Here is a 25839-nt window from a genome sequence, read left to right as displayed (position 1 = left end):
TTTACTAATAGCTAAATCCTATTATGAGCACCCCCTGACAGTGGCAAACGCAGGATTTGCATGGGGGGGTTTCCAGAACTGGGCGGAGCCAATCACGGGGGTGGGGACTGAGGTGACCCAGTATATGCTGGGTCCGTAAAACTAGTGTGTCTGTGTGTGTGTGTGTGTGTGTGTGTGTGTGTGTGTGTGTGTGTATATATATATATACATATATCTACACACACATATATATATATATATATATATATATATACATACACACACACATACATATACACGGGTGGTCTTCAGTATGCCAGCGGTCGGGCTCCCGGCGACCAGCATACCGGCGCCGGGAGCCTGACCGCCAGCATACCGACACTTATTCTCCCTCGTGGGGGTCCACGACCCCCCTGGAGGGAGAATAGAATAGTGTGGCGCGCGTAGCGTGGCGAGCGTAGCGTGGCGAGCGCAGCGAGCCCGCAAGGGGCTCATTTGCGCTCGCCACACTGTTGGTAAGCCGGCGGCCGGCCTCCCGGCGCCGGTATGCTGGTCGCCGGGAGGCCGGCCGCCGGGAGATCGTAGTGAACCCATATACACATATACATAGCATATTAAACATGCATACATATATATATATATATACACACACATACAGTACACATATATATATACACATGTATATATATATATATCATGTGTGTGTGTGTGTGTGTGTGTGTGTGTTTATATGTATGTATGTATGTATGTATATGATTGTACTGTTGTGGTGTGGTCCTGAGGACGGGGTGCTGTCCCCGAAAGTACTCGACCTGAACCTTTAATACACATTTGCTACTTTGCCATTATTGATGACTCCAGAGTGCCTTCTTCCTTGGATTTGCATTTATGTATATACATGTGTATATATGTAGGCACATGGATATATATATGTACTATAATTGAAATAAAGTAAACTTTTATTGCACTTGCAAGTGCCACCAGGAAGACAGCAGGCTGCAGAGGACGCTAGACAGTCATTAATAATACTCATGCAGCTAAAAAAAAAAAAAAAAAAAAAAAAAAAATTTTTTTTTTTAGTGGAGGGGGGTTTCTGGGTACTCGGAACCCCCCCCTGGGTGCGCCACTGCCTGAATGTACATGAGGCAGATACGGATTTACCACAAGTCAACCAAGGCGGTTGCTTAGGGCCCTGTGGGTCATGTGGGTTCCAGGAGGGCCCGTTGATATGGCTGTATGGAGGGCATTTCTGGTGAACCAAGAACCTACGCTGACTGATGATATATCAATATGCCATTACACTCTATTTTAAGTACTACTGTGTATTGACGATGGGGGCCTGCCAGCTACAATCAGTAGGACACTGATATATAATCAATACAGTCACACTGACTGAAGAGGGTAATAATGGGTATTTTAAAATGCAGTCAGTGAGTGGACATGCTACACTCAGTGAAGGGGGAAAGAATGCAGTCAGTGAGTGGACATGCTACACTCAGTGAAGGGGGAAAGTAATATACTGTAATAGAGGTGGAAAAACAACAAATAATGTAAGGGGCATGAATCAGGAAGGAAAATATAGTGATGTGGATTGCTTGAGGAAGGGGGTTCCAAATCTGTATCTTGCTTAGGGTCCCATGAGGTCTAAATCTGCCTCTGACATGAGGTACTCCTTGCAAAGTTGCATAGGAAATATATAATCATTTACGTTTCTGCCCCATTACAACTTACAGTGTAAAATGACATGCCTATTTTGTTAGAAGGCAATTTAATCACCAATATTTGGACTTTAAGAGAGAAATCTGCGCATATATAGAGAGTACATACAAACCTAAGCATATAATGCCCTGGTTATAAATTAACCTATGACCCCAGGACTTGAAGAAGCACTGTGCCACCATACAGTGGCGTAAGTTCGTCACAGTCGCCCGGAGGCAAGATAAATATTGGTGCCCCTCTATTTCCTATATTAAGATAAATATATGTATGTATGTGTGCGTGTATTTTTATGTGTGTGTGTGTGTGTGTGTGTGTGTGTGTGTGTGTGTGTGTGTGTGTGTGTGTGTGTATGGAGTGTTCTGAAAAAAAATTATATACTGTATTTATACATTTAATTGTCTTTTATTTTAAATCACACATTTGTTAGCAGTCATACCCGGGATTAGAACCTATGACCTGTTACACTAACAGCAGACACTTTACTGATGGAGTTATTTGCTCCTGTAGAGGAAGCATGAGAATTCTAACTATATGAAGTTACGTGTAATTGTCAGAGAAGTAGCTTCATATAGTTAGAATTCTCATATTTCCTATACAGGAGCAAACAGCTTCATCAGTAAGGTGCCGCATCCAGTGTAATAGGTTGTGGTTTCTAATCCTGGGTATGACACTTGTAAAATGTGTATATTCAGTATAATAAAGTGGGTGTGATTTGTAAGGTACAGGGACCAGTGAGGAAGTCGGCCACTGAAAAGACAGCGGCAGCTATCAATTAACTTAATTCAATGGTGTCACAGAATGGGAGGAGAGGTGACCCCCTTCAGAGCAGGAGCCCGGCGGCTGATGACTCCATTGCCTCCCAGAGTTCTGCCTCTGCCACCATATGAAAATTGTTTTTTATCATTGTCACTTACCATCATATCATCTGTCAGATAAAATTGGTATTTCTACAAAACTGAGACTTGCAAACCCCGTCAGTGCCCAGTTTGACTTGCCAATCATGTATTCATAGCTGCTGTTTGTGTATATTTTGGTGCAAATGCATGCTCTTTGACACAGGCCTTTGGAGCACAATTTACTTCCCATACAGGTCCAACACAGACCTCTTTTTTTATTTTTAATCTGTAAATTGATGTCATTAAGTTCAATAGGAGATACAAGGCTTATAGATGTTATATAACTTGCGTATCATAACAGAAAACTGATAGCAGATTTTTTTTTTATAAAAGGGGTAATGAAAGGTAATGCACATACTGTAGGGGCTGAGTCGGACACAGCCGTATATGTGTATGCATCTATTGGTGGTCGCCCCACTGCACATACCCTTACAATGCCCTTCCCTGGTGTACATCTGTGCGTTACAAAGTGCTAAGACTAAGAAACCCACTCTCAGCGTCTGCAGGCACGGAAATACCAGTCGGTACATCTTTAGAAGCACCATCTGTCGCATCAGTCCTAAGGCAGGTGCAGGTTGCCACTCAAGTATGGCCTCTGGAACGGTTGAGCATATCTGTATGCCACCACTATCACTGACACGCCTGAGAAGCCCATAAAACATACCATCTCCATGGGTGCGCTAAGCCACCTCCCTGTCACTGTACAGGAACACCCACTACATTTTCTACACAATTCTGAGACCATGCGTTTCCCAACTCCAACTCTGTATGCACGCTATCTGGACACATACACATGAGCAGAAAATAATCACCCCACTGCGTCCAAGATCGCCAATGCGTACAACTCATATGCATGCCCATTGGCTCCTAAAGATAGGACTGGGAAGGGAAGAGGGTGGGGCCACTAAGGTGGTTTCTAGGGGAGAAGCTTCAGAATTACTATAGGTGAATGCTATGGAGGCTGAGACTGGCTTCCCCTGCTAATGGAGTGACAAAGTGGACTTGCAAATGCTTCTCTCTCACTAGAACACTACTACATCAGCCCAAAGGTGCTATTCTACTACATTCTCAGGGGCATCACTCAAGCACGTGGATGCAAGTGGGTATTACATTCTCCACCACTGGAGTAATGCACTACTGCTATACTTATACCCCTTTCACACCGCACAAATAACCCGCTATTGACCTGGCATATTGCCGGGTCGACACGGGTTAGTGTGCGGTGTGAAAAGGCCATGATCGAATTCCCGGGTCGCCTGATCCGGTAATTCAACCCAGGAATAAAGCAGTGTTATTCCTGTGTTGAACACCGGGTCAGTGGCAGCGTGAATGCGCTCGACCCGGGACCCGTTCACTACATAGGGAAGAAGCGGCGCAGAGATGAGTTCATCTCCCAGCGCTGCCTCTGCCCCCTGCTGCTATAGCAACGAGTTGCAAGTTGCCATTTTCTCTGCAAATGTGCATGTAATCCAATTAAAAACTTGCATTGAACCAGGTAGAGTAAACTCGCATTCTTCCGTTTGCACCTTATTAAGTGTGAAGGATGGTATTAAGGTTAAAAATGTTAAATGTCAGGAAACCGTGCAGAACCCCTTAGACACCCCCAATGACTAATTAGGAAATTGGAAGTTTCCAATTAGCTTAATTAGACCAATGTCATTTTTTTTTTTTGGGGGGGGGGGGGGATTTTATTAAACAAATTGCCTCAGATTACCCCAAAATCAACTTTCTCATTGCTTTATGTACCCCACATTTAATTAGAGAATTGTTTTTTAAAATTTTTTAAAGTCACCTTAGAGTACCCCAAAATGATTTTTTTCCTACTTTTTTTAATTTGTATGACAGTAAACGAAAGTTTGCTTTTTTAAAAAACATAAAAAAACTTTTCTTAACAAATGCACAAATCAGCCATTTAAAACTGTTAAAAAAAACTCCAGTACTTTCCTTAAGACCACTGACAGCCTGCTGTAGGATTCTGCAAATGAAATTGATATTTTGAGGGGGTCCAGAAAGGTCACCCCACTTTTTCATGCACTTCTCTCAGATTGCATATAGCTGACAATTCACAAACCCCCGCTGCGAGTACCACAAATATGCATTTTTAATTGGATCAGAGAGTTCTTTGGTGCACGCACGCATATGTGCAAATGTCTGCGAGTTTCATGAAACTCCCAACTCGCACCTCATAGGGGATCAGTACGTAATCCCGCTGGACGGGATCCCGGCGGTCGAAATACCGACGCCGGAATCCCGACCACACAATCCCGACAGGGGTGGCAAGCGGAATGCAGCCCCTTGCGGGCTCACTTCGTTCGCCACGCTACGCTCGGCACACTATTATATTCTCCCTCTATGGGTGTCGTGGACACCCACGGAGGGAGAATATGTTGGGATTGTGGCGGTCGGGATTCCGGCGTCGGTATTTCGACCGCCGGGATCCCGTCCAGCGGGATGTTGACCGCATCCCCCTCAGGGATCAGTACGTAATCCCGCTGGACGGGATCCCGGCGGTTGACCCCTTTAGACCATGGGTCTGGAGGGCCGCAGGTTCATATCTCTGGGGGTCCATGAATTGCAAGCAACTACTGCCTGAAGAAATAACTCTGCCCTCTACCCCGACTCCAACCACCCCCCACCAAAAATGAATGAATAAATAAATAAATAAATAAATAACTAACTAACGTAAAAGAGTACTAACATAGATGGCTTGGCACTGTGCCCCAGGATGTGTGTTGTGGTATCCGGACTCCAGGTCGACAACAAAAAGGTCGACACACCTTAGGTCGACGCCAATTGGTCGACACGCCTTAGGTCGACATGGACAAAAGGTCGACAGGAACAAGGTCGACATGGAAAAAGGTCGACATAAGTTTTTCACGATTTTTTTCTTTTTTTGAACCTTTTCATACTTAACGATCCACGTGGACTACGATTGGAACGGTAAAGTGTGCCGAGTGAAGCGGTAGCGGAGCGAAGGCACCATGCCCGAAGCATGGCGAGCGAAGCGAGCCATGTGAGGGGACGCGGTGCACTAATTGGGGTTCCCGGTCACTCTACGAAGAAAACGACACCAAAAAAACATAAAAAACTCATGTCGACCTTTTTCCATGTCGACCTTGTTCCTGTCGACCTTTTGTCCATGTCGACCGTTTGTCCATGTCGACCTAAGGTGTGTCGACCAATTTGCGGCGACCTAAGGTGTGTCGACCTTTGTGCTGTCGACCCTCAGTCCCAGACCCTGTGTTGTTGCCCCACGTTGGCACCTGGCTACCTGGCTGCCCTGATGTCACCTGTACTAGAGGTAAACAGTCCCATGCGATAGAGTTCTACAGCGCCCTCTAGCGCAGACATCCTCATTGTGAGGGCCAGATGTACTAAGCCTGAAAAGTGATAAATATCACAGTGATAAAGTACCAGCCAATCGGCTCCTAACTGTCATTTTTCAAACACAGCCTGTAATATGGCAGTTAGGAGCCGATTGGCTGGTGCTTTATCATAGTGATATTTATCACTTTTCAGGCTTAGTACATCTCCCCCTCAGGCCGCTTCCTCTCTGGGTGACTGACAGGCAATCCCGCCTCCTGCTACTTGCCTGGCTAGTGAGAGCCTGTGAGGGGCGGAGCGCTGCTTACATTGTGGGCGTGCCCATTTTAAAGCCCGGTCTGCGACTCTGGCTGTTCCCGGCTCCCCTGTGTCCTGCAGTCAGTAGTGGCCGTTGTCGTGTATGTCTGTGTGCGGTGCGTGTCCCGGCTTTCCGTGCAGGACCCCGGCAGCTAGTGCGCCTGTTACACCGGATAGCCGAGTAGCCATCGACCGGACAGCGGTAAGTCTTTATACATACGTAGGAAAGTTCCCGCACTCAGGGGATCAGTAAGAGCGATGGAAGCCCGGTAACCCGAGCGCTGGCTGCGGGGCGTGTAATACAGTATAGTGCTGCGGTACTGCTGTGTGATGCTTCTAGTGCCAGGCAGGTCCCAGCAGCTAAGCGACAAGGGTAATGTACAGATTTATTTTATATATATATATATATATATATATATATATATATATATATATTCCTTACTGGTGTGTGTGCGGACAGTGAGACCTGGCCAACAGCAGGCAGCATACAGCAGTAGCTACATTACTAGGGAAATGATATGTTACATCTATGATACTCTATTCCTGACGGTATGTACTTTCCTAATAACAGCGGTCGTTATATATTTCCTTTACAATACCTATCTGCTTAATTTCAAAGCAATTCCCTTATTTAACACTGATTACTGACCCTGTCCCCTTTTTCCCCCATTAATAAAGGTCACCAGGATGATACCGGAGGAAAGTTATGGAATAATGGATAAGTGCTGCAGGACACCGCGGACAGTACGGCGTCAGCAGGAGGAGGAGAAAAAGGGTTATGGAAGGCCAGGGCTCCTTGGAGATCCTATTACTCCTATCCAAAGCCAGCCTTTCACAAGTCGTTATACTATATCCCCAGGACATGAGCTGGGCAGGTAAGATCTCCTTCATCTGCATTTACGGAGTCAACGTCTGTGTTCCCAGAATCCAGGTGATCATAGGTCTGAGTTGTGGAAAGTGGGTGAATTCCCATTACTGGATCGGCTTCTGTATCCTCAGCCATCATCTTGCAGCAATGATGCTTTTCCGATCTGTCCGGTCTTTTCTGCGTTGCTGCAGAGGATATGGGATACACATCTTACTTTAGTAATAAGTGAGTTGAAATGCCCTCCTTGTAAACCAGAAGTGCTGAAATACCATACTGTATAATGATGGTGATTACTACTGCAAGATGGTAGTTTCCCTTCGGCCCCTTATCCCTGTGCCAAATGGTGGTGGTTTAGAAAATGTGTTCAAAATTGTGGACTCCCCACCATCTTCTTATACCATGGCTAATGTGTTGTGGTAGATATACTGTACAATGTTATCTTGTGACTCATTCATAAAATTCCCACACCAGCTAATGAGTAGGTAACTCCTGTCATTAACTTGGTTATATATACAGACATCAGCAATGTTTCTACCTACAGTTACTATGATGCTACATAGTAAGGAGAGCAATGCTAATGACTGGTGAAAGACTGCAGTATTTTTATTTGTGGCCTCTTAAAGTTTAGACTGTTTCCTATAGCAGTGATCCCACTTTTCCCAAGTACTAGATCCCATACCTAAGTTTTTCTCAAATGTCCGCCTGATTCATGTATGTGCTTTGGGAATGTACTAATTTACTGTGACTTAAAACATGTATATTTTACTGTAAACAAAAACAGGGTATGTGATGTGAAATATTAATCTTCCTCAAATACGTCAATACCACTTCTGCTTTTCTTCTGTAATGGAGAAGTTCCTTAATTCTCAGCAGCTGAGAAAGTGAGGTAGGGGTGTAGAGATATTGCATAGGATGTGGTTTAATACTGTGAAGCACATATTATAAATCCATTTATAAAAGTACATTGTTGTTGGTGTCCCCCTGCAGTTAAATGGTGACTTTTGCAGAATGTTAATGGGTAGCTCTGACTAGGCTGTGTTTATTCTTACTGATGATGTTGTGACCAAGGAACAGACTGCTAATCTTTTTAACTTGCGTCATACACCTTTTTTTTTTTTTTATTCTTGTATTATGTCTGTCGTTTAAGCACTTTAACTTGCAGGTTTTGTTTGTAAAGTTTAAGATAAATGATTTCTGAATGTGTTGTTGGTTGAGTTCGGCTTTGGTACAGGTGGGTCATGTCTGTAAAGAGTCAATCCTTGGTTCATGGACTGATAGCTGGTGTGTAGTTAGCCGTGTGTGTTACCTCTGCTGTTGGGCATCTGTCCCAGACTGGTGCTCTGCATCTAACAAAGAACTGTGCTTACTTTGTGAAATTTTTACAGTCGCACCAGATGTGGTTTAATTGGCAAAAAAGTTGTATTACAAATACCGGTAATTCAGGTGTACGTTCTTGGGTTGTGAAGTACAGACTTCCACACTGATGTCTGACTGCTTCCCAGCATACTGTGTTTTACTCACACCTATCACAACAGCCAATAACCGAATTAAAGTACCTGTCATTTTTAGAATGCATGAAATGTCGTTTTTTGACTTTCATTCTGTTGCTGTAAGTTTAAATAAGCTCCGTATCAGGGAACATGTATCCCCTCTAGCTAGCAGGGTTGTTGACTAAGTACATTCCACAGCTTTATATTACTTCTCAGTTTATTGCTGATGAAGGTGGTAAATATTACATGGATGTGGTAATGACTCAGAAGCTAATCCAACCCATACTGTCCTTTTTTACAGTTTGTTCTTTCAGGGCATAGTTTAATTTTGCAACTTTATGTTAGTTACTCTAAAATCTGTCTAAAAGCTTGTGCCATTAGCGTCTCATTATGCTTGTGTCACATGGTTGATTTGTGTGGTGGGGTTTCCAGAGAGTGGCGCAGGGCTGGACTGTCAAACCTTGGCTAGGAGATGGGCACAAGTGGGAGACCCATTGTGCAGTAGTGCTCAGTATTACATGTAGAAGATGCATGGTAGTGCCTCTGATGAGCCAGCAACTAAACAAGAACAGACCATGGGGCAATATCTCACCTCCGCTTACCTTACCAGCCCTCATCTGCTGTTAGAAAAAATAACCCCAAAGAATTAGGAAAAAAAGTATTTGACTGAATTGTATAGCTATTTTGCTGCCTAGTGGAACTGGTATCTGCTTTGCCCTTGTTTTACTGCTTGTAACTACAGCAAGTGTGGTTATGAGCTGATCTAGGGTTGTGGCGCTCTCATCCACTGTTTAATTACAAGATCCAACTTGACCTGCCACTGGTGGTGTGGCTGTATATTGCCTCTTGTCCTTTTACCTATATATGTTGTTTGCATTTGATGTTTCAAATAAAGATTCTGCTCGGGGTGTGATAGATGTATCAATCTCCTTATTGTGGTTATCTATAGATAGGGCATGTTTAATGCTGGTATGTGAAATATGTGCACGCAATACTGTCTGAATCATTTTATACATAGACTGTAAAATATCTAGTGCACAGGCAGAAAGCAATAATCTGTTTGCTCAATGAGAAATAAACTCCCCGCCTTTTCCAAATGTCCCTGAGTTATCATTTCCCCTTGCAGGGAGCTGTCATTGATAACAGGGCTGTGTCTGGGGATCGACCCGATCAATGGCTGCTCAATGAGCACACGCTTTTCATTTTTATGCAAAGCCTTTGATCAGTCTGCTGCAAGGAAACATGCTTAGTATAAAGGATTTAGCCGGACTAATCCAGCACCATCAAACAGTTCTGCAAGGAACAGTCTTGTTTAGTTTGTTTAGTCCTTGGATGACTTTGGGAGCTCGGAGGCAGTCAGTGGGGTATGAGTAGGTTAATGAGGACGATGATGCTGTGACTTGCAAGGTTTTTCTAGCTGATAATTTCCTGCCTGTCACACCTGTTTTATGTGCTTCCGTCTCCTTGGACAAACTCCTTTTGGATCAAAAGCACCCTGTGATAAATAAATAAGATGCCAATGGGCTCCATCATTCTGTACATATTTGTGTTGGTTTTTTTTTTTTGTAAGTTCCCTTCCGTAGTAGCAGAAAGTGTTCAGATCTGAATGACCTGTAGTTAATTATCTTTTGTTTCTAATAAAATCCGTTATTGGACAAATCAAATTTTGATGCATAAGCATTTAGGGGGGTATTTATCAAAGCACGTTAAGAGACAAAGTGGGGAGAAAAGAAAACCACTAACCAATCGGCTCCTGTCATTTTTCAAACACAGCCTGTACAATGAGAGCTAGAAGCTTGTTGGTTAGTGTTTTATATCTCTTCACTTTATCTCACTCCATGCATGTACCACCCCCCCCCCTCCCCCCCCCCCCCCTAAGCTGGGTACACACTGGAGTGATATTGGATCAATATGTTGTTTCTGACCCAATCGGAACTGCATTTTGAGCACATCAGTTGGTATGTATGCCCAATATGCAGGTACCCGCGGTTGCAAGTGACGTTGCCAGGTCAGCCCTACTGCACAGCCATCAGGTGACCGCACTAGTAGCCTACTTATATTTACATGAAGGACTGAGCATTATGTGGCTCCATCTTTCATACATCGTTCTATTGTGTACCCAGGAGGGCTGACATGTCGACTGGGGACACATAGTGTGTACCCAGCTTTAGATAACATCAAGGGGGGGATTGAGTTGTTGGTTTTGGGCACCCTGCGCCCAATGGAGCATTTTAAATCTGGCTTTTTTTTGTACCTTTTTCTAGTCCCGTCCAATAGTTTTAGACTGGTTTAGCCATTTTGCATGGCTAAACCATGTCTGTTTGGGCATGATCAGTGCAGAAAGTATTGGGCACCCAGTGCCGAAACAGTTGTTTTATTGCCTGTCAATTTAAAAATGAAGGGGCACAAAAAAACAGTTATCCCCCACTAAGTATGGTAGTTTTGAACACATGTACAATATGTTGTACATGGCAGCGTACAAGTTTAAAAGACTAAAATTAAATCTTGGCAATTAAACATTGCTGTAAAACGATTACTTAAGACATGCAGAGGTCTCTAAGCAACAAAGGCAGAACAGGTCAAGAGATGAAGGGCAGCGGAAACAGGGATAGGACTTCAAAAGGAGCAGGAGTACATCAGCGGCTATGCTTGTCAACTTTTCAACAAGAAAGCTGAGCTTGATTGAATGGTGTGTATGTATATATATACACACACACACACACACACACACTTGAAAGTTTGGGCACCCCAGGCAAAAATTCATTTTAATGTGCAAAAGGAAGCCAAGGAAAGATGGAAAAATCTCCAAAAGGCATCAAATTACAGATTAGACATTCTTATAACATGTCAAAAAAAGTTTGATTTTATTTCCATCATTTACACTTTCAAAAGAACCGAAAACAAAAAATGGCGTCTGCAAAAGTTTGGGTACCCTGCAGAGTTAATACCTTGTACTGCCCCCTTTGGCAAGTATCACAGCTTGTAAACGCTTTTTGTAGCCAGCCCAAGAGTCTTTCAATTCTTGTTTGAGGTATCTTTGCCCATTCTTCCTTAGAAAAGTCTTCCAGTTCTCTGAGATTCCTGGGCTGTCTGTGACGCACTGCTCTTTTAAGGTCTATCCATAGATTTTCAATTATGTTGAGGTCAGGAGATTGTGAAGGCCTTGGCAAAACCTTCAGTTTACGCCTCTTGATATAATCCACCGTGGATTTTGAGGTGTGTTTAGGATCATTATCCATTTGTAGAAGCCAGCCTCTCTTTAACTTCAGCTTTTTCACAGATGGCAAAAAGTTAGCCTCCAAAATTTGCTGTAATCTTATTGAATCCATTTTTCCTTCTGCTCGTGAAATGTTCCCTGTGCCACTGGCTGCAATACAACCCCAAGCATGATTGATCCACCCCCATGCTTAACAGTTGGACAGAGGTTCTTTTCATTAAATTCTGTGCCCTTCCTTCTCCAAATGTACCTTTGCTCATTCCGGCCAAAAAGTTCTATTTTAACCTCATCGGTCCACAGAACTTTATTCCAAAATGCATCAGGCTTGTCTATATGTTCATTTGCAAACTTCAAACGCTGATTTTTGTGGTGAGGACGTAGAAGAGGTTTTCTTCTGATGACTCTTCCATGATGACCATATTTGTACAAGTATCTCTTTATAGTGGAATAGTGTACCACAGCTCCAGTGTCTGCCAGATCTTCCTGGAGGGATCGTGCAGTCAAACGTGGATTTTGACTTGCTTTTCTCACAATCCTGCGAGCTGTTCTATCTGATATTTTTCTTGGTCTTCCAGATCTTGCTTTAACTTTCACTGTTCCTGATGACTGCCATTTCTTAATTACATTCCGAACAGAGGATATGGGCATCTGATAACACTATGCTATCTTCTTATAGCCTTCTCAAGCTTTGTGAGCGTCAACTATTCTCAGTTTCAGTGTTCTACACTACTGCTTAGAGGAACCCATGGTGCTGATTGTTGGATCAAGGTCAGATGAGTCTGGGCTTTTAAAACATTTGAGATTGACATCACGTGGTCTTTCCAGACGATGATTGAGAACAATCCATGACACTGCCAGGTCTCAGCTGTCCAAAGGGGGCAGTACAAGGTATTAACTCTGCAGGGTGCACAAACTTTTGCAGACGCCATTTTTGTTTTCTGTTCTTTTGATAGTGTAAATGATGGAAATAAAATCAAACCTTTTTTGACATGTTATATGAATGCCTAATCTGTAATTTGATGCCTTTTGGAGATTTTTCCATCTTTCCTTGGCTTCCTTTTGCACATTAAAATGAATTTTTGCCTGGGGTGCCCAAACTTTCGATCCCCACTGTGTGTGTGTCTATCTATCTATCTATCTATCTATCTATCTATCTATCTATCTATCGGGAACAATTGAAAATATTAGCCGGATGGCCAAAAGCGGGTTTCATTAGAAAGTCAAAACTGGATTAGTCCATACTGCTTATGGGCGCCTTAGCTTTGATTCAACTGCACCTTTAACATGGTCACTATTAAATCTGCAGTTTTATGAAAGATTATATATGGTTTTGTGGGGGGGTTTGTGCTAAGTAACAGTGATTTATGTCATAAGAGAACTTTATTTTTATTTTATTTACTATTTTCACTTGGTTTTCTTTTCTTTCTTTTTTTCCAAGTTGCAGTTAATAATTTCTGGTTCTGGCAACCACGGTCATATCATGTAATTCACATAGCACGTGCTGTAGTGAGCAGATAAGTTTTCCTGGGAATGTGAATGCCGTTGCAAAGTCTCCTTTGGGTTTCTCAATGCAACCCCTGTGACTGTTACATTAGCATATGTTTTTTTCGCACAGATATGACATCTGCAGCAGCATAAGCCTACAACTTTGAATCCGGCCCTGTGTCTGGCAACCATTTTAGTTTACCGATGTAGAAGGATAGCTAGGAGACGTTACGATCGGATGCATGCTTATCTGGTTAGTTACAGAAAAATACAAATCTTTGTAGAATTTGTGCTTTAAGTTGAGTCCATCAAGACTAAGTCCTGTATAATTTGGGAAGGAAAAAAACTGCTTTTGCAACATGAAGTTTTAGTGTATTGCGCTTTGTAATTGCCAAGTGCATTGAAATGGCTATAGGGGGACTTCATGTTGCAAACTATGGGTTGTATAGTGCATCCGGAATGTATTCACAGCGCTTCACTTTTTCCACATTTTGTTGTTACAGGGGTGTATTCAATAGCTGTCGGAAGCTGCTGTCTTGTCGGAAGACAGCCGTTTCTGACCGATTTCGGTCAGGAGGGGTTCCGACCTACTCAAAATGACCGCTTTTTTTCTGACAAGTCGGGAATTCCCGACTTGTCGGAAATGGGGCCAAATCGACAGGTTTTGGCCCCCTTTCCGACAAACTCAATCCAACTTGAAAAAAAGTCTGTTTCAGGTGAGAAGACGGGGAGCGGTGCGTCGGGCTACGGGTATTGGGGATGACAAGTACTTGACAGCCGTCCCCCGGACGGGCACCTCTCTCCCTGCAGTGCCTCCCCCCGCCGCCGCAGATATGTCCCCATGTCGCCAACTCCCCCCCGCCGGCCGCTGTCTGCGCACTCAGCAGCCACTGACAGCAGCGGCAGGACAGGACTGTCTGGTGTGGCCGTTCATTGAATAGCCCTTGTCGTATTCTTTCCGACAAATGCATGTCGGAATGGATCCGACACTTATTGAATACACCCCCACAGCCTTATTCCAAACTGGAATAAATAAAATAAATAAAAAATTCCCCTCAAAATTCTACACACAGTACCCCATAATGACAACGTTAAAGTGTTTTTGAGATTTTTGTAAATTTATTCGAAATATAAAACTAAGAAATCACGTGTACATAAGCATTCACAGCCTTTGCTCAATACTTTGTTGATGAACCTTTGGCAGCAATTGCAGCCTCAAGTCTTTTTGAATATGATGCCACAAGCTTGGCACACCTATCTTTGGCCAGTTTCACCCATTCCTCTTTGCAGCACCTCTCAAGTTCCATCAAGTTGGATGGTGGGCAGCGTTGGTGCACAGCCATTTTCAGATCTCTCCAGAGATGTTCAATCGGATTCAAGTCTAGGCTCTGGCTGGGACACTCAAGGACATTCACAGAGTTGTCCTGAAGCCACTCCTTTGATATCTTGGCTGTTTGTTTAGGGTCGTTGTCCTGCTGAAAGATCAACCGTCTCCCCAGTGTGAGGTCGAGTGCTCTGGAGCAGGTTTTCATTCAGGATGTCTTTGTACATTGCTGCGTTCATCTTTCCCTCTATCCTGACTAGTCTCCCAGTTCCTGCCACTGAAAAACAGTCCCACAGCATGATGCTGTCACAACCATGTTTCACTGTAGGGATGATATTAGCTTGGTGATGAGCGGTGCCTGGTTTCCTCCAAACATGACACCTGGCATTCACGCCAAAAAGTTCAATCTTTGTCTCAGCAGACCAGAGAATTTTTGTTTCTCATGGTCTGAGAGTCCTTCAGGCGCATTTAGGCAAACTCCAGGTGAGCTGCCATGTGCTTTTTACGAAGAAGTGGCTTCCGTCTGGCCACTCTACCATACAGGCCTGATTGGTGGATTGTTGCAGAGATGGTTGTCCTTTTGGAAGGTTCTCTTCTCTACAGAGGAATGCTGTAGCTCTGACAGAGTGACCACCGGGTTCTTGGTCATCTCCCTGATAAGGGCCCTTCTCCCCTGATTGCTCAGTTTAGACGGCCGGTCAGCTCTAGGAAGAGTCCTGGTGGTTCCGAACTCCCTCCATTTACGGATGATGGAGACCACTGTGCTCATTGGGTGTGCTCATCTAAGTTAAAAAAAAAAAAACCTAAAAACCTTTTTTCACGTTGTCATTATGGGGTATTGTGTGTAGAATTTTGAGGGGAAAAATGAATTTATTCCATTTTGAAATAAGGCTGTAACAATGTGGAAAAAGTGAAGCGCTGTTAATACTTTCCGGATGCACTGTATTTACTAAAAGGTTAATTAAATAAAAAAATCTATCTTAATCAATGTGTTGCATTGGCTTATAACACACATTTACTAACAGACAATATTTGATATTGATTTTTCAAATGTCTTTCAGCCCCTGAAACATAACATTGATTTTAGATTTAAATTTGATTTAAAATTGATCTTTAGTAAATATACCCCTTAAACTGCATGGTGAAAATGGATAAGTTCAGTGGTTCCCAAACTTTCTTGAATCATGGGGCCTTAGAGCATCAGCATTTTTTTTTTTTTTCTTGACAGCCCTTGGCCAATACTTTTTCTTAGAAATTCGGAAAACCTTTTTGTTAAGTAATTTGTACTTGGGTTCAGTTATGTGGTGGACAGGGAGCACTTCTGTTTGTCACCATTTTATGATTGGTATGTGTGTGTGTGTGTGTGTGTGTGTGTGTGTGTGTGTGTGTGTGTGTGTGTATATATTATATTATATTTATTTTTCTTCCTACCTCCTGAGTGTAAGGGAATATTGTATTTTTTTATTTTTTAAATGAAAAATGCCAAGACGCAGTGCAGAACCTCTGTTATGCCTCGGTCAATGAATAATCAGGTATTTGGAATAGCACATTGTAGCCAATGCTGACATGACCATTTTCAGGAGGCTCTCTAAAATGCATAAAAATGGGGTTAATACAGAAAAAGGGCATTTTAAATTAAAAAAAAATATATATAATTTTTTTTTTTTTTTGTACCCCTCGCATACTATACAGACTTCTATTTGCTGGAAAACACTTGCTGCCTACCATTTTTCTGTCATTACAGGTAAACTAAAAATCAACTATTTTTAATGCCTTCTAATACTGTTCTATGTTATCTGGCACTTTTGGCATGTTCATGGAGATTTCCTCATCTTTGCCCATTTTTTTTTTTATTTTTTTCCATCCACCGCCCCCAGGTTTCACATTGTAGAATTGTGGCACAGTATTGCCGCAAGTCCCAGGAAGGGCTATTTACAATTTAATTGAGAGGTGTGGGCGTTCGCTTCTTGAAAAATTAGTTGAGATGGAGCTTTCTGTGCAACCTCTCCTCTCCGAACTTGATTTCTGTTCCTAATACTTGGGCTATAAAATGAATGCAAGTAAAACTGAAGTGCTTGATTTCTATGTCCAAAGGCCGACTAAAATTTATTTAGAAGCCTCATTCCCTTTTAAGTGGCATATGCAAAAAAATCAAGTACTTGGGTATTTTCCTTACACATCACCATCATCAATTATTTCAGGCTAACCTTCCCCGTTTTATTAGATCAAAATTAAGTCTGCTTTACAATCCTGGTCCACTTTATATATCTCTTGGATAGGTCGAATAAACTCTGAAGATGAATGTGCTCCCTCTGCTCTTTTTTTAGCCTTTTTCAGACCATCCCAATTTTTATACCGCCTTTAAGTTTTTAAATTTATGCGATTTCAAACCTCTCTTTATTTGGGCCGGTAAACATCTGCGTGTCCGGTTAAAGACACTTCAACATCCTTCCCATAGTTCAGGTCTGGGTAACCCAGTTTTCAAGAAATACTATTTAGCTGTATAATTTGCTTAATGTGTTCAATGGTGCAATGTTGGTGCTTCAAAAGTCTGCGTTACAATTGAAGCAAATTAACTAGGCTTGTCCACTGTCTCCTCCCTCCTCTGGCTCCAGAGGGCACACCGCCCTCAAAATGTAGCTTCTCATCCTGTAATCTCCCGCTATTTATTTATCTGGGATTTAAGCAACAGGAAATTTAATTTGGCACCGGGCCCTTCCCCAATCATACCATTATTTCATAATCCTGGTTTTCCCCCATGCAAAAATAGGTACTCGCTCGCCATATGGAGGGAAAAGTGTGTAATATTCCTTTCCCCAATTCTCCCAGTTACAATCGGACCTTGCACTTTCCTCTTAAATGTTTCTTTAAATTTTTACAAATAAGGCACTTTCATTCTAGAGTGCGGAATCTCTTCATCAGCAGACACCTCACCACCTTTGAGGTCCTTTTCGTCTGAGATGTTCCTTGAGTAAGGGCCTCATTTCTCTTTTATACTCTCTGCTGACTGAGGAGTCTGGGATAATATAGTCTCCAGATCAATCTGTGTTAGGATTAAAGAAAATATCTATAAACTGTTATATAGATGGTACTATGTACCCTTGCAATTACACAAAATGTACCCTGACACTTCGGATAAATGTTGGAGGGTATGCTCGGAAGAAGGAACCTTTCTCCATATATGGTGGTCTTGCCCAAAAATATCCAATCTCTGGCGAGAGGTTATTGATCTCATTTCACACACGTTCTCCATTTCCATCGTCAATGAATATACATTTTTTCCTTCTCTCCCCTGGGAATCCCTGAGCTATCTCGTTTACAAAACAAACTAGTGTGTCATATTGTTTCCGCTATAACCTTCCAGATAACGGCAGGGGTTCAGTATGATCTACTGATGGACGTGATGCCAGCTGTCAGTATACCAACAGCGACATCCCGTCCATCATAATCCTGACCGCCTCCCATTTAGCCCCCTCATCTTTTCCCTACTCTAACCCTCCCTTGTGGGTGCCTAACCCTAACCACCCCCACTATGTGCCGAACCCAACCCCCCCCCCTCCCCAGTCCTTAACCCTAATGTTCCCGTGGATGGACCCTAAGCCAAACCCCCTCCCACCCCCTCCTGCTGCCTAAACCTATCCTCTCCCCACCCCCACCCCTTGCAGCAGGACATTCGGGATGCCGGCTGTCTGTATTTTGACGCCGGCATCCTGATTTCCAATGGTATATTGATGTAGGGATTGTGTCCTCCCTCTGGATCATGGAGTCGGTATATCGACCGCTGGGATCCCTTCGGGAAGCTAACTGCTTCCCAGTGAAAGACTGGAAATCAATCCTTAGTACATCTGGCCCAATTAATGTTATCCTTTTGTTATCTTCTCAATAAAATGTATTTAAAAAAAAAAAAAAAAAAAATTAGTTGAGATGTGGGTAATATTTAAGTAGCAAATTTGCGCTCCCAAACTCCCGCTGAATTGAATCGTTCTCCTGGAGAAGTAGCTCCAACCAGCTTCTTCCTGTCATTTACAGGCTGTGCTAGAAAATGGACAGAAGCTCAATGGCTGCTATGGGCAACTTCCCCACTTTAGCTTTCTCCATTATATTTTAATAGAATTTTTTTGCGAGTTTTGGCCCTTGTGTATGGACTTGCTGATAAATAACAATTTTACATGGTGTCTCAGGCCTGTGACCCAGGAATCTATGGCAGTGTACACTGAATAATAATTACATGCAGGTGCCCTCATAAAAGGCAGGCTGTAATAGGCATCGCATCCACGACGCGGTACATCCCGCCACTTACCGCATCTATACTAATCGCACATGTACTGACATATGTGATTAGTGTCACAAAGGGCAGCTCTCCTGATAAGAGCTGTCCTTTCCAAAGTCTTTGTCCAGGTTTTAGTCCCGGGAGTCCCTCTGCACATGCGCTCAGGATGTGGGGAGTAATGGGGGCATCCGATTGGATCCCTCTCTGGGCAAAATGCAGAAAGAAGCCCATGGGCTTCTGCCCACCGCATCCAAGCCCCTGAATGCATTGCATTCCGTTGCTTAGTACTTATGGGAAATGTGGGCAAAGTTCGAAATTGTTAGTTTACAAGGCGTTTGGGCACATTTTTCCCTTTTTAGTACATCCCGCCCAAAGCCACATATTCAAGAACGGGTCTTTTTTTTTTTTTTTTTTAATATTGTAATGACACTCTGCTGTCGTTGGAGACCAGAAAAAAAAAACAAGCTTCCGGGATGTTCATTAGACAAGCTGTAATACCGGTCATTCTTGTTTCTAATCCTTAGGCTTGTGCAAATGTGTTTTTGTATTTAAATTTTTTTTTTTTTTTTCTATAGTGTTACTAATGCTTTTACAAAGCTAGCTGCTTGTTTTTCTTTTCATGCAAACATCATGAAAGCTTTCTGTCTTTCTTTTCCTTCATTTTAACTTTTTTGTTTTCTCTATCTCGTTCACTGACAGAGGGGTATATTCAATTGCAATCTGATCCATTCCGACATTCATTTGTCGGAATGGTTCCGACCTGCGCTATTCAATGTCATCTCGATTCGACTTTTAAAAAAAATCGAATTGAGATGTGGGAGCTGAGACGGGAGAGCCGCGGGCATATGGGGGAGAGCTGCGCTACAGCAGCGGCTATATAGCTGCTGCTGTAGCGCTGCTCTCCCCTGTCTGCCTGTGGCTCCGCCCCCCCCCCCCTCTCTCTGCCTCTCCCCATCCCTCTTCTCCCTGTACCCGCATCGCAGCCGCCACTCACAGCAACGTCCACTTGGCTCCAGCAAGCGAGGTCTCGCTTGCTGGAGCCGGGTGAACGCTGCTGTGAGCGGCGGCTGTGACATCCTCTGGCGCTGCTCTGCCTCCAGCTCTCTCTGTTTCAGGTCACTCATCTCACTTCGACTTTTTTTAAAGTCGAATTGAGATGGTCGAAAAGGGGGCCAACCCGTTTTCGACACAAGCACATGGATCGGCAGCTACCGCCGCCGCCAATCCACGTGCTTTTCGAATGATTGTCGAATAACTTGGCGAATAATTTGGGGTTATATTGAATAGGTCGGAACCCCTTCCTATATAAAAAAGTTTAAAAACTGCCGTCTTTTCGACAGACTGCAGCTTTCGACTTCAATTGAATATACCCCAGAGTCCGCTTTACTGTTTTAATGTGATATCCATGTATTGCATTACTGTCGAGTCTAAAATCTGAATTGAATATAAATAATATTTACAGAACCATGAGTTGGTTGAACATACAAGTTTTAGTTCAAATGTTCATACTTTTTAAGGAAATCTTCTAAAGTTGTGTATTCTCCCTTTTGTTTGCACTCTGTGTGCCTGCATCGGTGGTGTCACATGGCAGCCTCATTTCCAGTGAAAACTGCCGGGAGCCATTACAGATGTAGTGCACATTCTAGCACCCTGCATCTAATCAGTGAGGAAGGCATATTTTACATTTTGAATGTCGAGATTTTAGATTTGATTATAGCTACTGTAGCTGCAGTGATACATCACGTACAAAATTTTGCCATTCAAAATGAATATGCCCTTCTCACGGATTAGACGCAGTGTGCTAGAATGAACACTAATGCCGTAATTAAATTACCTGCAGTAAATTACCATTGGAGAAAAAAGGAGGTAGCCTTGGGCTTTAACACTTGTGGCTATTCAGTTGCACTCCCGTTTTCACCCAACACCCTTTTAATGCCTGTTTAAAGTAGCATGTTGATGTTCGTTAAAACACAACAGAATCTGTGAAAAGTTCAGATTTGCGTATTAACAGGGTCGCGCCACCCGTTAACATACTAGTTATCTGATTTTATTTTTATTTTTTTAACCAACTGAGGCAGGTAAAAAAACATCCCCAATAATTCCTGGCTTCTGAGGCTAATTGGATGGGTCTGGGACTCCAGGTCGACAACAAAAAGGTCGACACACCCTAGGTCGACGCCAGTTGGTCGACACACCTTAGGTCGACATGGACAAAAGGTCGACAGGAATAAGGTCGACATGGAAAAGGGTCGACAGGAGTTGTTGTTTTTTTTGTCGTTTTCTTCGTAGAGTGACCGGGAACCCCAATTAGTGCATCGCGTCCATGTTGACTATATAGTCAAAATCGTAAGAAAAGTTAGTACAGATCGCAAGGTGAGTCACCTTGCGATCCCGATTCGATGCCTATGCGCGGTCTGCATCGCAAGAATAGATAGACTGTGCAGGCAAGTCAATTTTGACTATCTCTATAGAAGAGATAGTCAAAATCGCACATAGTCAGTATCGCAAGCACATACTGAGTGTGCTTGCGATACTGACTATGTGCCGACCTAGCCCCTGTCGCATAGTGAGAATCGGGCATAGCTCGTATCTCACCGTGTGTATGGACCATTACATAGGTTCTGTGTAGTCCTGTGTTGGGTTTAGTGTATAATATACTGGTCACTTTATTTTGTATAATATTTCCAGAAGTCTTTTTGTGGTTCTCATTGGGCATGATGCTGATACCTACCAACGTTCAAAGCCTTAGCTCAAAAAATGTAGCATTTATTAACGATCACTGCCGTACATTTGTAGAGGTTCGCTCTAAGGCGGTCATTCCGAGTCCACAGACATGCGGGGGGACGCCCAGCACAGGGCTATCCCGCCCGCATGTCAGTGCCGCCCCCCCCCCCTCCCCCCTAGAGGTGCAAAAACATCACACAGTGGCGATGCTGTTGCACTTTAGGAGTAGCTCCCGGCAAGCGCAGCTTTAGCGTTCTGGCCGGGAGCTACTCGTCGCTCCCCGGCCTACATCGGCTGCGTGTGACGTCACACAGCCGCTGCGGCCTGCCCGCCCCCCTCTCCCCCGGCGATCCGGCCACGCCTGCGGTGGCCGGACCGCGCCCACGAAAAGGCGGCCAAACGCTGCCATTCTGCCACCCCCCTACCTTTGGCCGTCGGGCATGTATCGGCACATGCGCAGTTCTGACCCGATCGCGCCGCTGCGATAAACTGCAGCGTGCGATCGGGTCAGAATGACCACCTAAAGCTGTTGATGATGTGTGTGCAGTTATATAAGTACACACCAGCAGATTATTCAAACTATGAACAGCCCAATTACTTAACCAGTGGCATTGGTTATTGATAGCAGGTACAGTCGTACTCACTGTTACATGTACACTGGTGATGGAGTGTAGCTTGAGTGGAATGGGTTTTCGTACAGCTCACCAAGTAATGAGTGTATACTGCACGCTGGTAGTGGTAAAAGATGCTGTAACAGCTTTATATGCAGGTCTCTCCCACTGTGTTATTGTACCCAGTCTAAAGATGGATCTGGCATAATAGAGTTCTCTGTGGCTATCTTGGGAAAGGGCATGAAGCCTCTCTAGAGTATGTGCAGTACTACACCTTTTTTTTTTTTTTTTTTTTAACAAACTAGGTAGCAGCAGGGCTTATGCAGAGAAGTCCTGCAGGAATGCATTCGTATATCTTATCTAGTGACTGCAAATAATGTTTTATAATATAAATTTTCTGCTTTGAGGTTTATTTTAATTTTTTTTTATATTTAAATACCAGAATGTAAAAAAAAAATGTTAAAACCAATTAAAGAAAATGTGAAGGCCTTTAGGTTAGTCTGACTGGATGTGGGGAACATGCGTACATTAACAGATATATGGTAATATGCCATGAGCAACTTTTATTTAATCGCCAGTTTAAACAGAGCTATTCTCCTATTGATGGAAAAGCAAAACTTTTTAGACTGTACAATTTGGCCTATTGTTACAATTTAAGTGGCTGATTTCAGTTGTTTTAATAGCTACAATAATTAATACGCACCTGATGGAGCAATACAGTTTTCTAGGTACCCATTAATTGTGCTTGTTTTGCTCAAAAAGATGTCTCAAAACCTGGTTAAAGTACTGGCTGCGATGTAGAAAGTGCTGTTTGGCCAGCAAAATGGGACACCTTTCGCAGAAGCTCCCCACCTTAGAAGACTGCAAGCAGAGATGATTGCTTCACTCACATCCGAATGGAGTAACCATTAATTGCTCCATCAGGTGCCCATTAAATGGCGCCATGTCAGAACAATTTAATCGCCCCTGAAGTATTTTCTAGTGAGTTAACTTATTGTGGATTTCTGGGTAGGGTTACGGTGAGGACTAGTCTTGCATGAATGAAGTGATACCCCAACCTCTATTACTACACTAGGCCTTTTACATGTCACGCAGGATCTCGAGAGCACGGCTACCTATATGGTAGAGATGTCTATATGGGGCACACATACAGGGAGATACACTGCAGAACTGACTGGCTCACCCTATCTGACATTATCAGGGGACTCCGGGGTGGGGAGGGGGGGGGGGGGGGGGGGAGGGAGGGGAGGGGAGAGAATGTATAAAAATGACTTACATTCTGTAAAGATAGGTATGTAATTAATGTAGCTAGAAGCAGATTGGTTTATGTTTTTACTCTACTTGTCCCCTTCTCCACTCGTTAGAAGGTTTGATACACTTCCACCTGTTTTTTTTTTTTATTTATTTTGTAAAATGTTCTGTTCTTAATTGGCTGTTCCTCGTGTATGCCAATTATGTTGGAATCACACTTACCACACTTGCTCATCTGGGCAGGATGTACTATGTATCCCGCCACTTATCGGGTACATACCAGAGTTAATAATAACACAGCTATGTACTAAGAAATGCAATTTAAAATTTCAGAGGACAGCTTTACGGATAAGAGCTGTCCTTAGCCATCACTGGACTCCTGGATTTAGGACAGTGTGGCAGGACTGCCGTGGAGGGTTCTGGGAGGGATCCAATCAGGGAAAAATCTGAAAAGATTCCCGTAGGCCTCTGTAGGGTAACACCACATGAAGATGGCGTTACCCACCAGGTCCAAGCTCTGGAATGTATGGCATTCTGAGACTTTGTACATAATGGAAAGCGGCAAAAACTCAAACTGGATTTTTAGAATTTTGCTCACATTTTCAGCTTTAGTACATTCCGCCCATGGCATGTGTTTTAGCAGTATGACCTTTCTGATACTTACTAAATGAAAAAATACATTTACTGCATGAAGCTTACTGTGCACAAGATACATGTACCTCATAACAAAAGCTAGAAAAGAAGAGTACGTTTGGTTGTTTGGAAAAGGAAGTTATTTTCCTCCCAGTATTAATATTAATGACTCCTCTTTGGTTGTTAATGAGCAGATGGTGGAGAAGCATTGTAACAATTTGTAATGAGTGCCTGAACACTAGTTTCCATTTGTTCAGGCTGGCACAAGGCTTGCTGTAAGCTCATCCACATGTAATTAGAGCTGTCAATCAGTGTCTTCATTAAGCTGTTCTCTATTACATAATGTTCTATGTTACTTATCTGGGAGTGTTGATTTGGTGCTCTGTGTTGTGTTCTGAAACACTGATGGCAGAATAATTTGTTACAAGTAGAACAGATATTAAGGTAAATGATAAGTATGGAAGCCAGCGGCCCAGCCTACACTTTGTTAGTGGAGATGCTGCTTCTTTTTTTTATTTTTTATAGTTCTTCACAGATCATTGATTTATAAAGTGACCTTTATGGTATTTATGTGGCTTCCTAGTGTTGTATGATGATTTCTAAGTAAAAACTAGTGGACCTTTTCTCACTGAAGACCTTAAGCTGGGTACACACTACACAGTACTGTATGTTGTGCAATCATGGCACTTGCAGCCACTCTGCACGACCAGCATGTATTGTGTGCTTCCCAATCTGATGTGCTGCACGTCAGATAGGATGATGCTATGTACAGTGCAGTACTGTTCCCTGTGCACAATATACCGTGTAACCGTATGGCAAATCATGTGGCTACAATATATTGTTTTATTTGACCATCGCTAGCTCGTTGCATCTTTTGAATTGTCTACCCAGCTTTAGTAATTTCCTGAGAAGCTGCTACAGCTCATTACTCGTAAAGTGGATTGGGCAGGTAGTCTTTATTTGCCTGATGAATACAGAACATGATTGAACAGCAAGGCCAACTGGTTAAGTCCTAGCAGCTTGTATCCTGAGGATGGTTCCAGTTTTGTTAACCTTCCTGCCCTGAAATGAAATCCAGTAGCTCTACCCAGTCAAAATTGATTGTGGGGGGGCGTGGCTAGCTGTGCACCGGGACAGACGTGTGGCCTCACAGCTCCTACAATTAGACCTGATCTTGCCCTATTTGAGCCACCCCGCGCGTCTTTAGAGATCACCCCTGTGTATCCCGTACCTGATAGTCAGTGCTCGCTGCGGAGCCGGCGGGCACTCTAGGTGCCCGTGCGGGTTGTGGCCTGCGCCGGGATAGGAGCCGGGACGTTGATTTCTCCTGGAGCCGGACCGGAAGTCACCACGGAGGCCCCTGCTCATGCTGGACTCCGGTAATTCCAACTGTGTGGTGCCCCGCCTGCAGTGCCTGGGGAGCCGCTCATCTCGCCACCACGAGACTGAGAGGTGGAAGAACACACACTTTCCCTGACGAGCGGCGCCTGCATCTCCCGCTGGAGACCGGAGCCGCGGCACCCGCGCTACCCGGCCTCCAGACCCCCGAGCAAGGCGTCCACCACAGCCACCCTCAGACGCCTGCCCGACTGCCTCCATCTGCCCCCCTTGCCCACCTCAAGTCCAAAACTTGGTACCGGAGGAGATCGGCGGAGACGGAGGACACGCCAGTCGTGTCTCTACGGGTTGCGGCCTAACCTCCGGACAGAGACCACGGCCTAGAGTTGCTCCATGGACCTACTGAGGACTCG

The 25839-nt window shown here is 43.6% G+C and overlaps 1 protein-coding gene across 1 annotated transcript in view; it reads left to right on the top strand.

The window, feature by feature from the left end:
* The first annotated feature begins 6147 nt into the window (after positions 1 to 6147).
* STK17A (serine/threonine kinase 17a) overlaps positions 6148 to 25839 on the top strand; it is a 70451-nt gene continuing 50759 nt past the window's right edge. The window contains exons 1-2 of the mRNA XM_063922465.1: positions 6148 to 6417; positions 6894 to 7090. Coding sequence (XP_063778535.1) covers positions 6319 to 6417; positions 6894 to 7090 — 296 coding nt within the window. The 5' untranslated portion in view covers positions 6148 to 6318. The remainder of the gene's footprint in view (positions 6418 to 6893; positions 7091 to 25839) is intronic.

The sequence above is a fragment of the Pseudophryne corroboree genome, chromosome 5 (genome assembly GCF_028390025.1).
Source record: "Pseudophryne corroboree isolate aPseCor3 chromosome 5, aPseCor3.hap2, whole genome shotgun sequence".
Taxonomy (NCBI): Eukaryota; Metazoa; Chordata; class Amphibia; order Anura; family Myobatrachidae; genus Pseudophryne; species Pseudophryne corroboree.
This window is presented reverse-complemented; position numbering and strand designations above follow the sequence as displayed.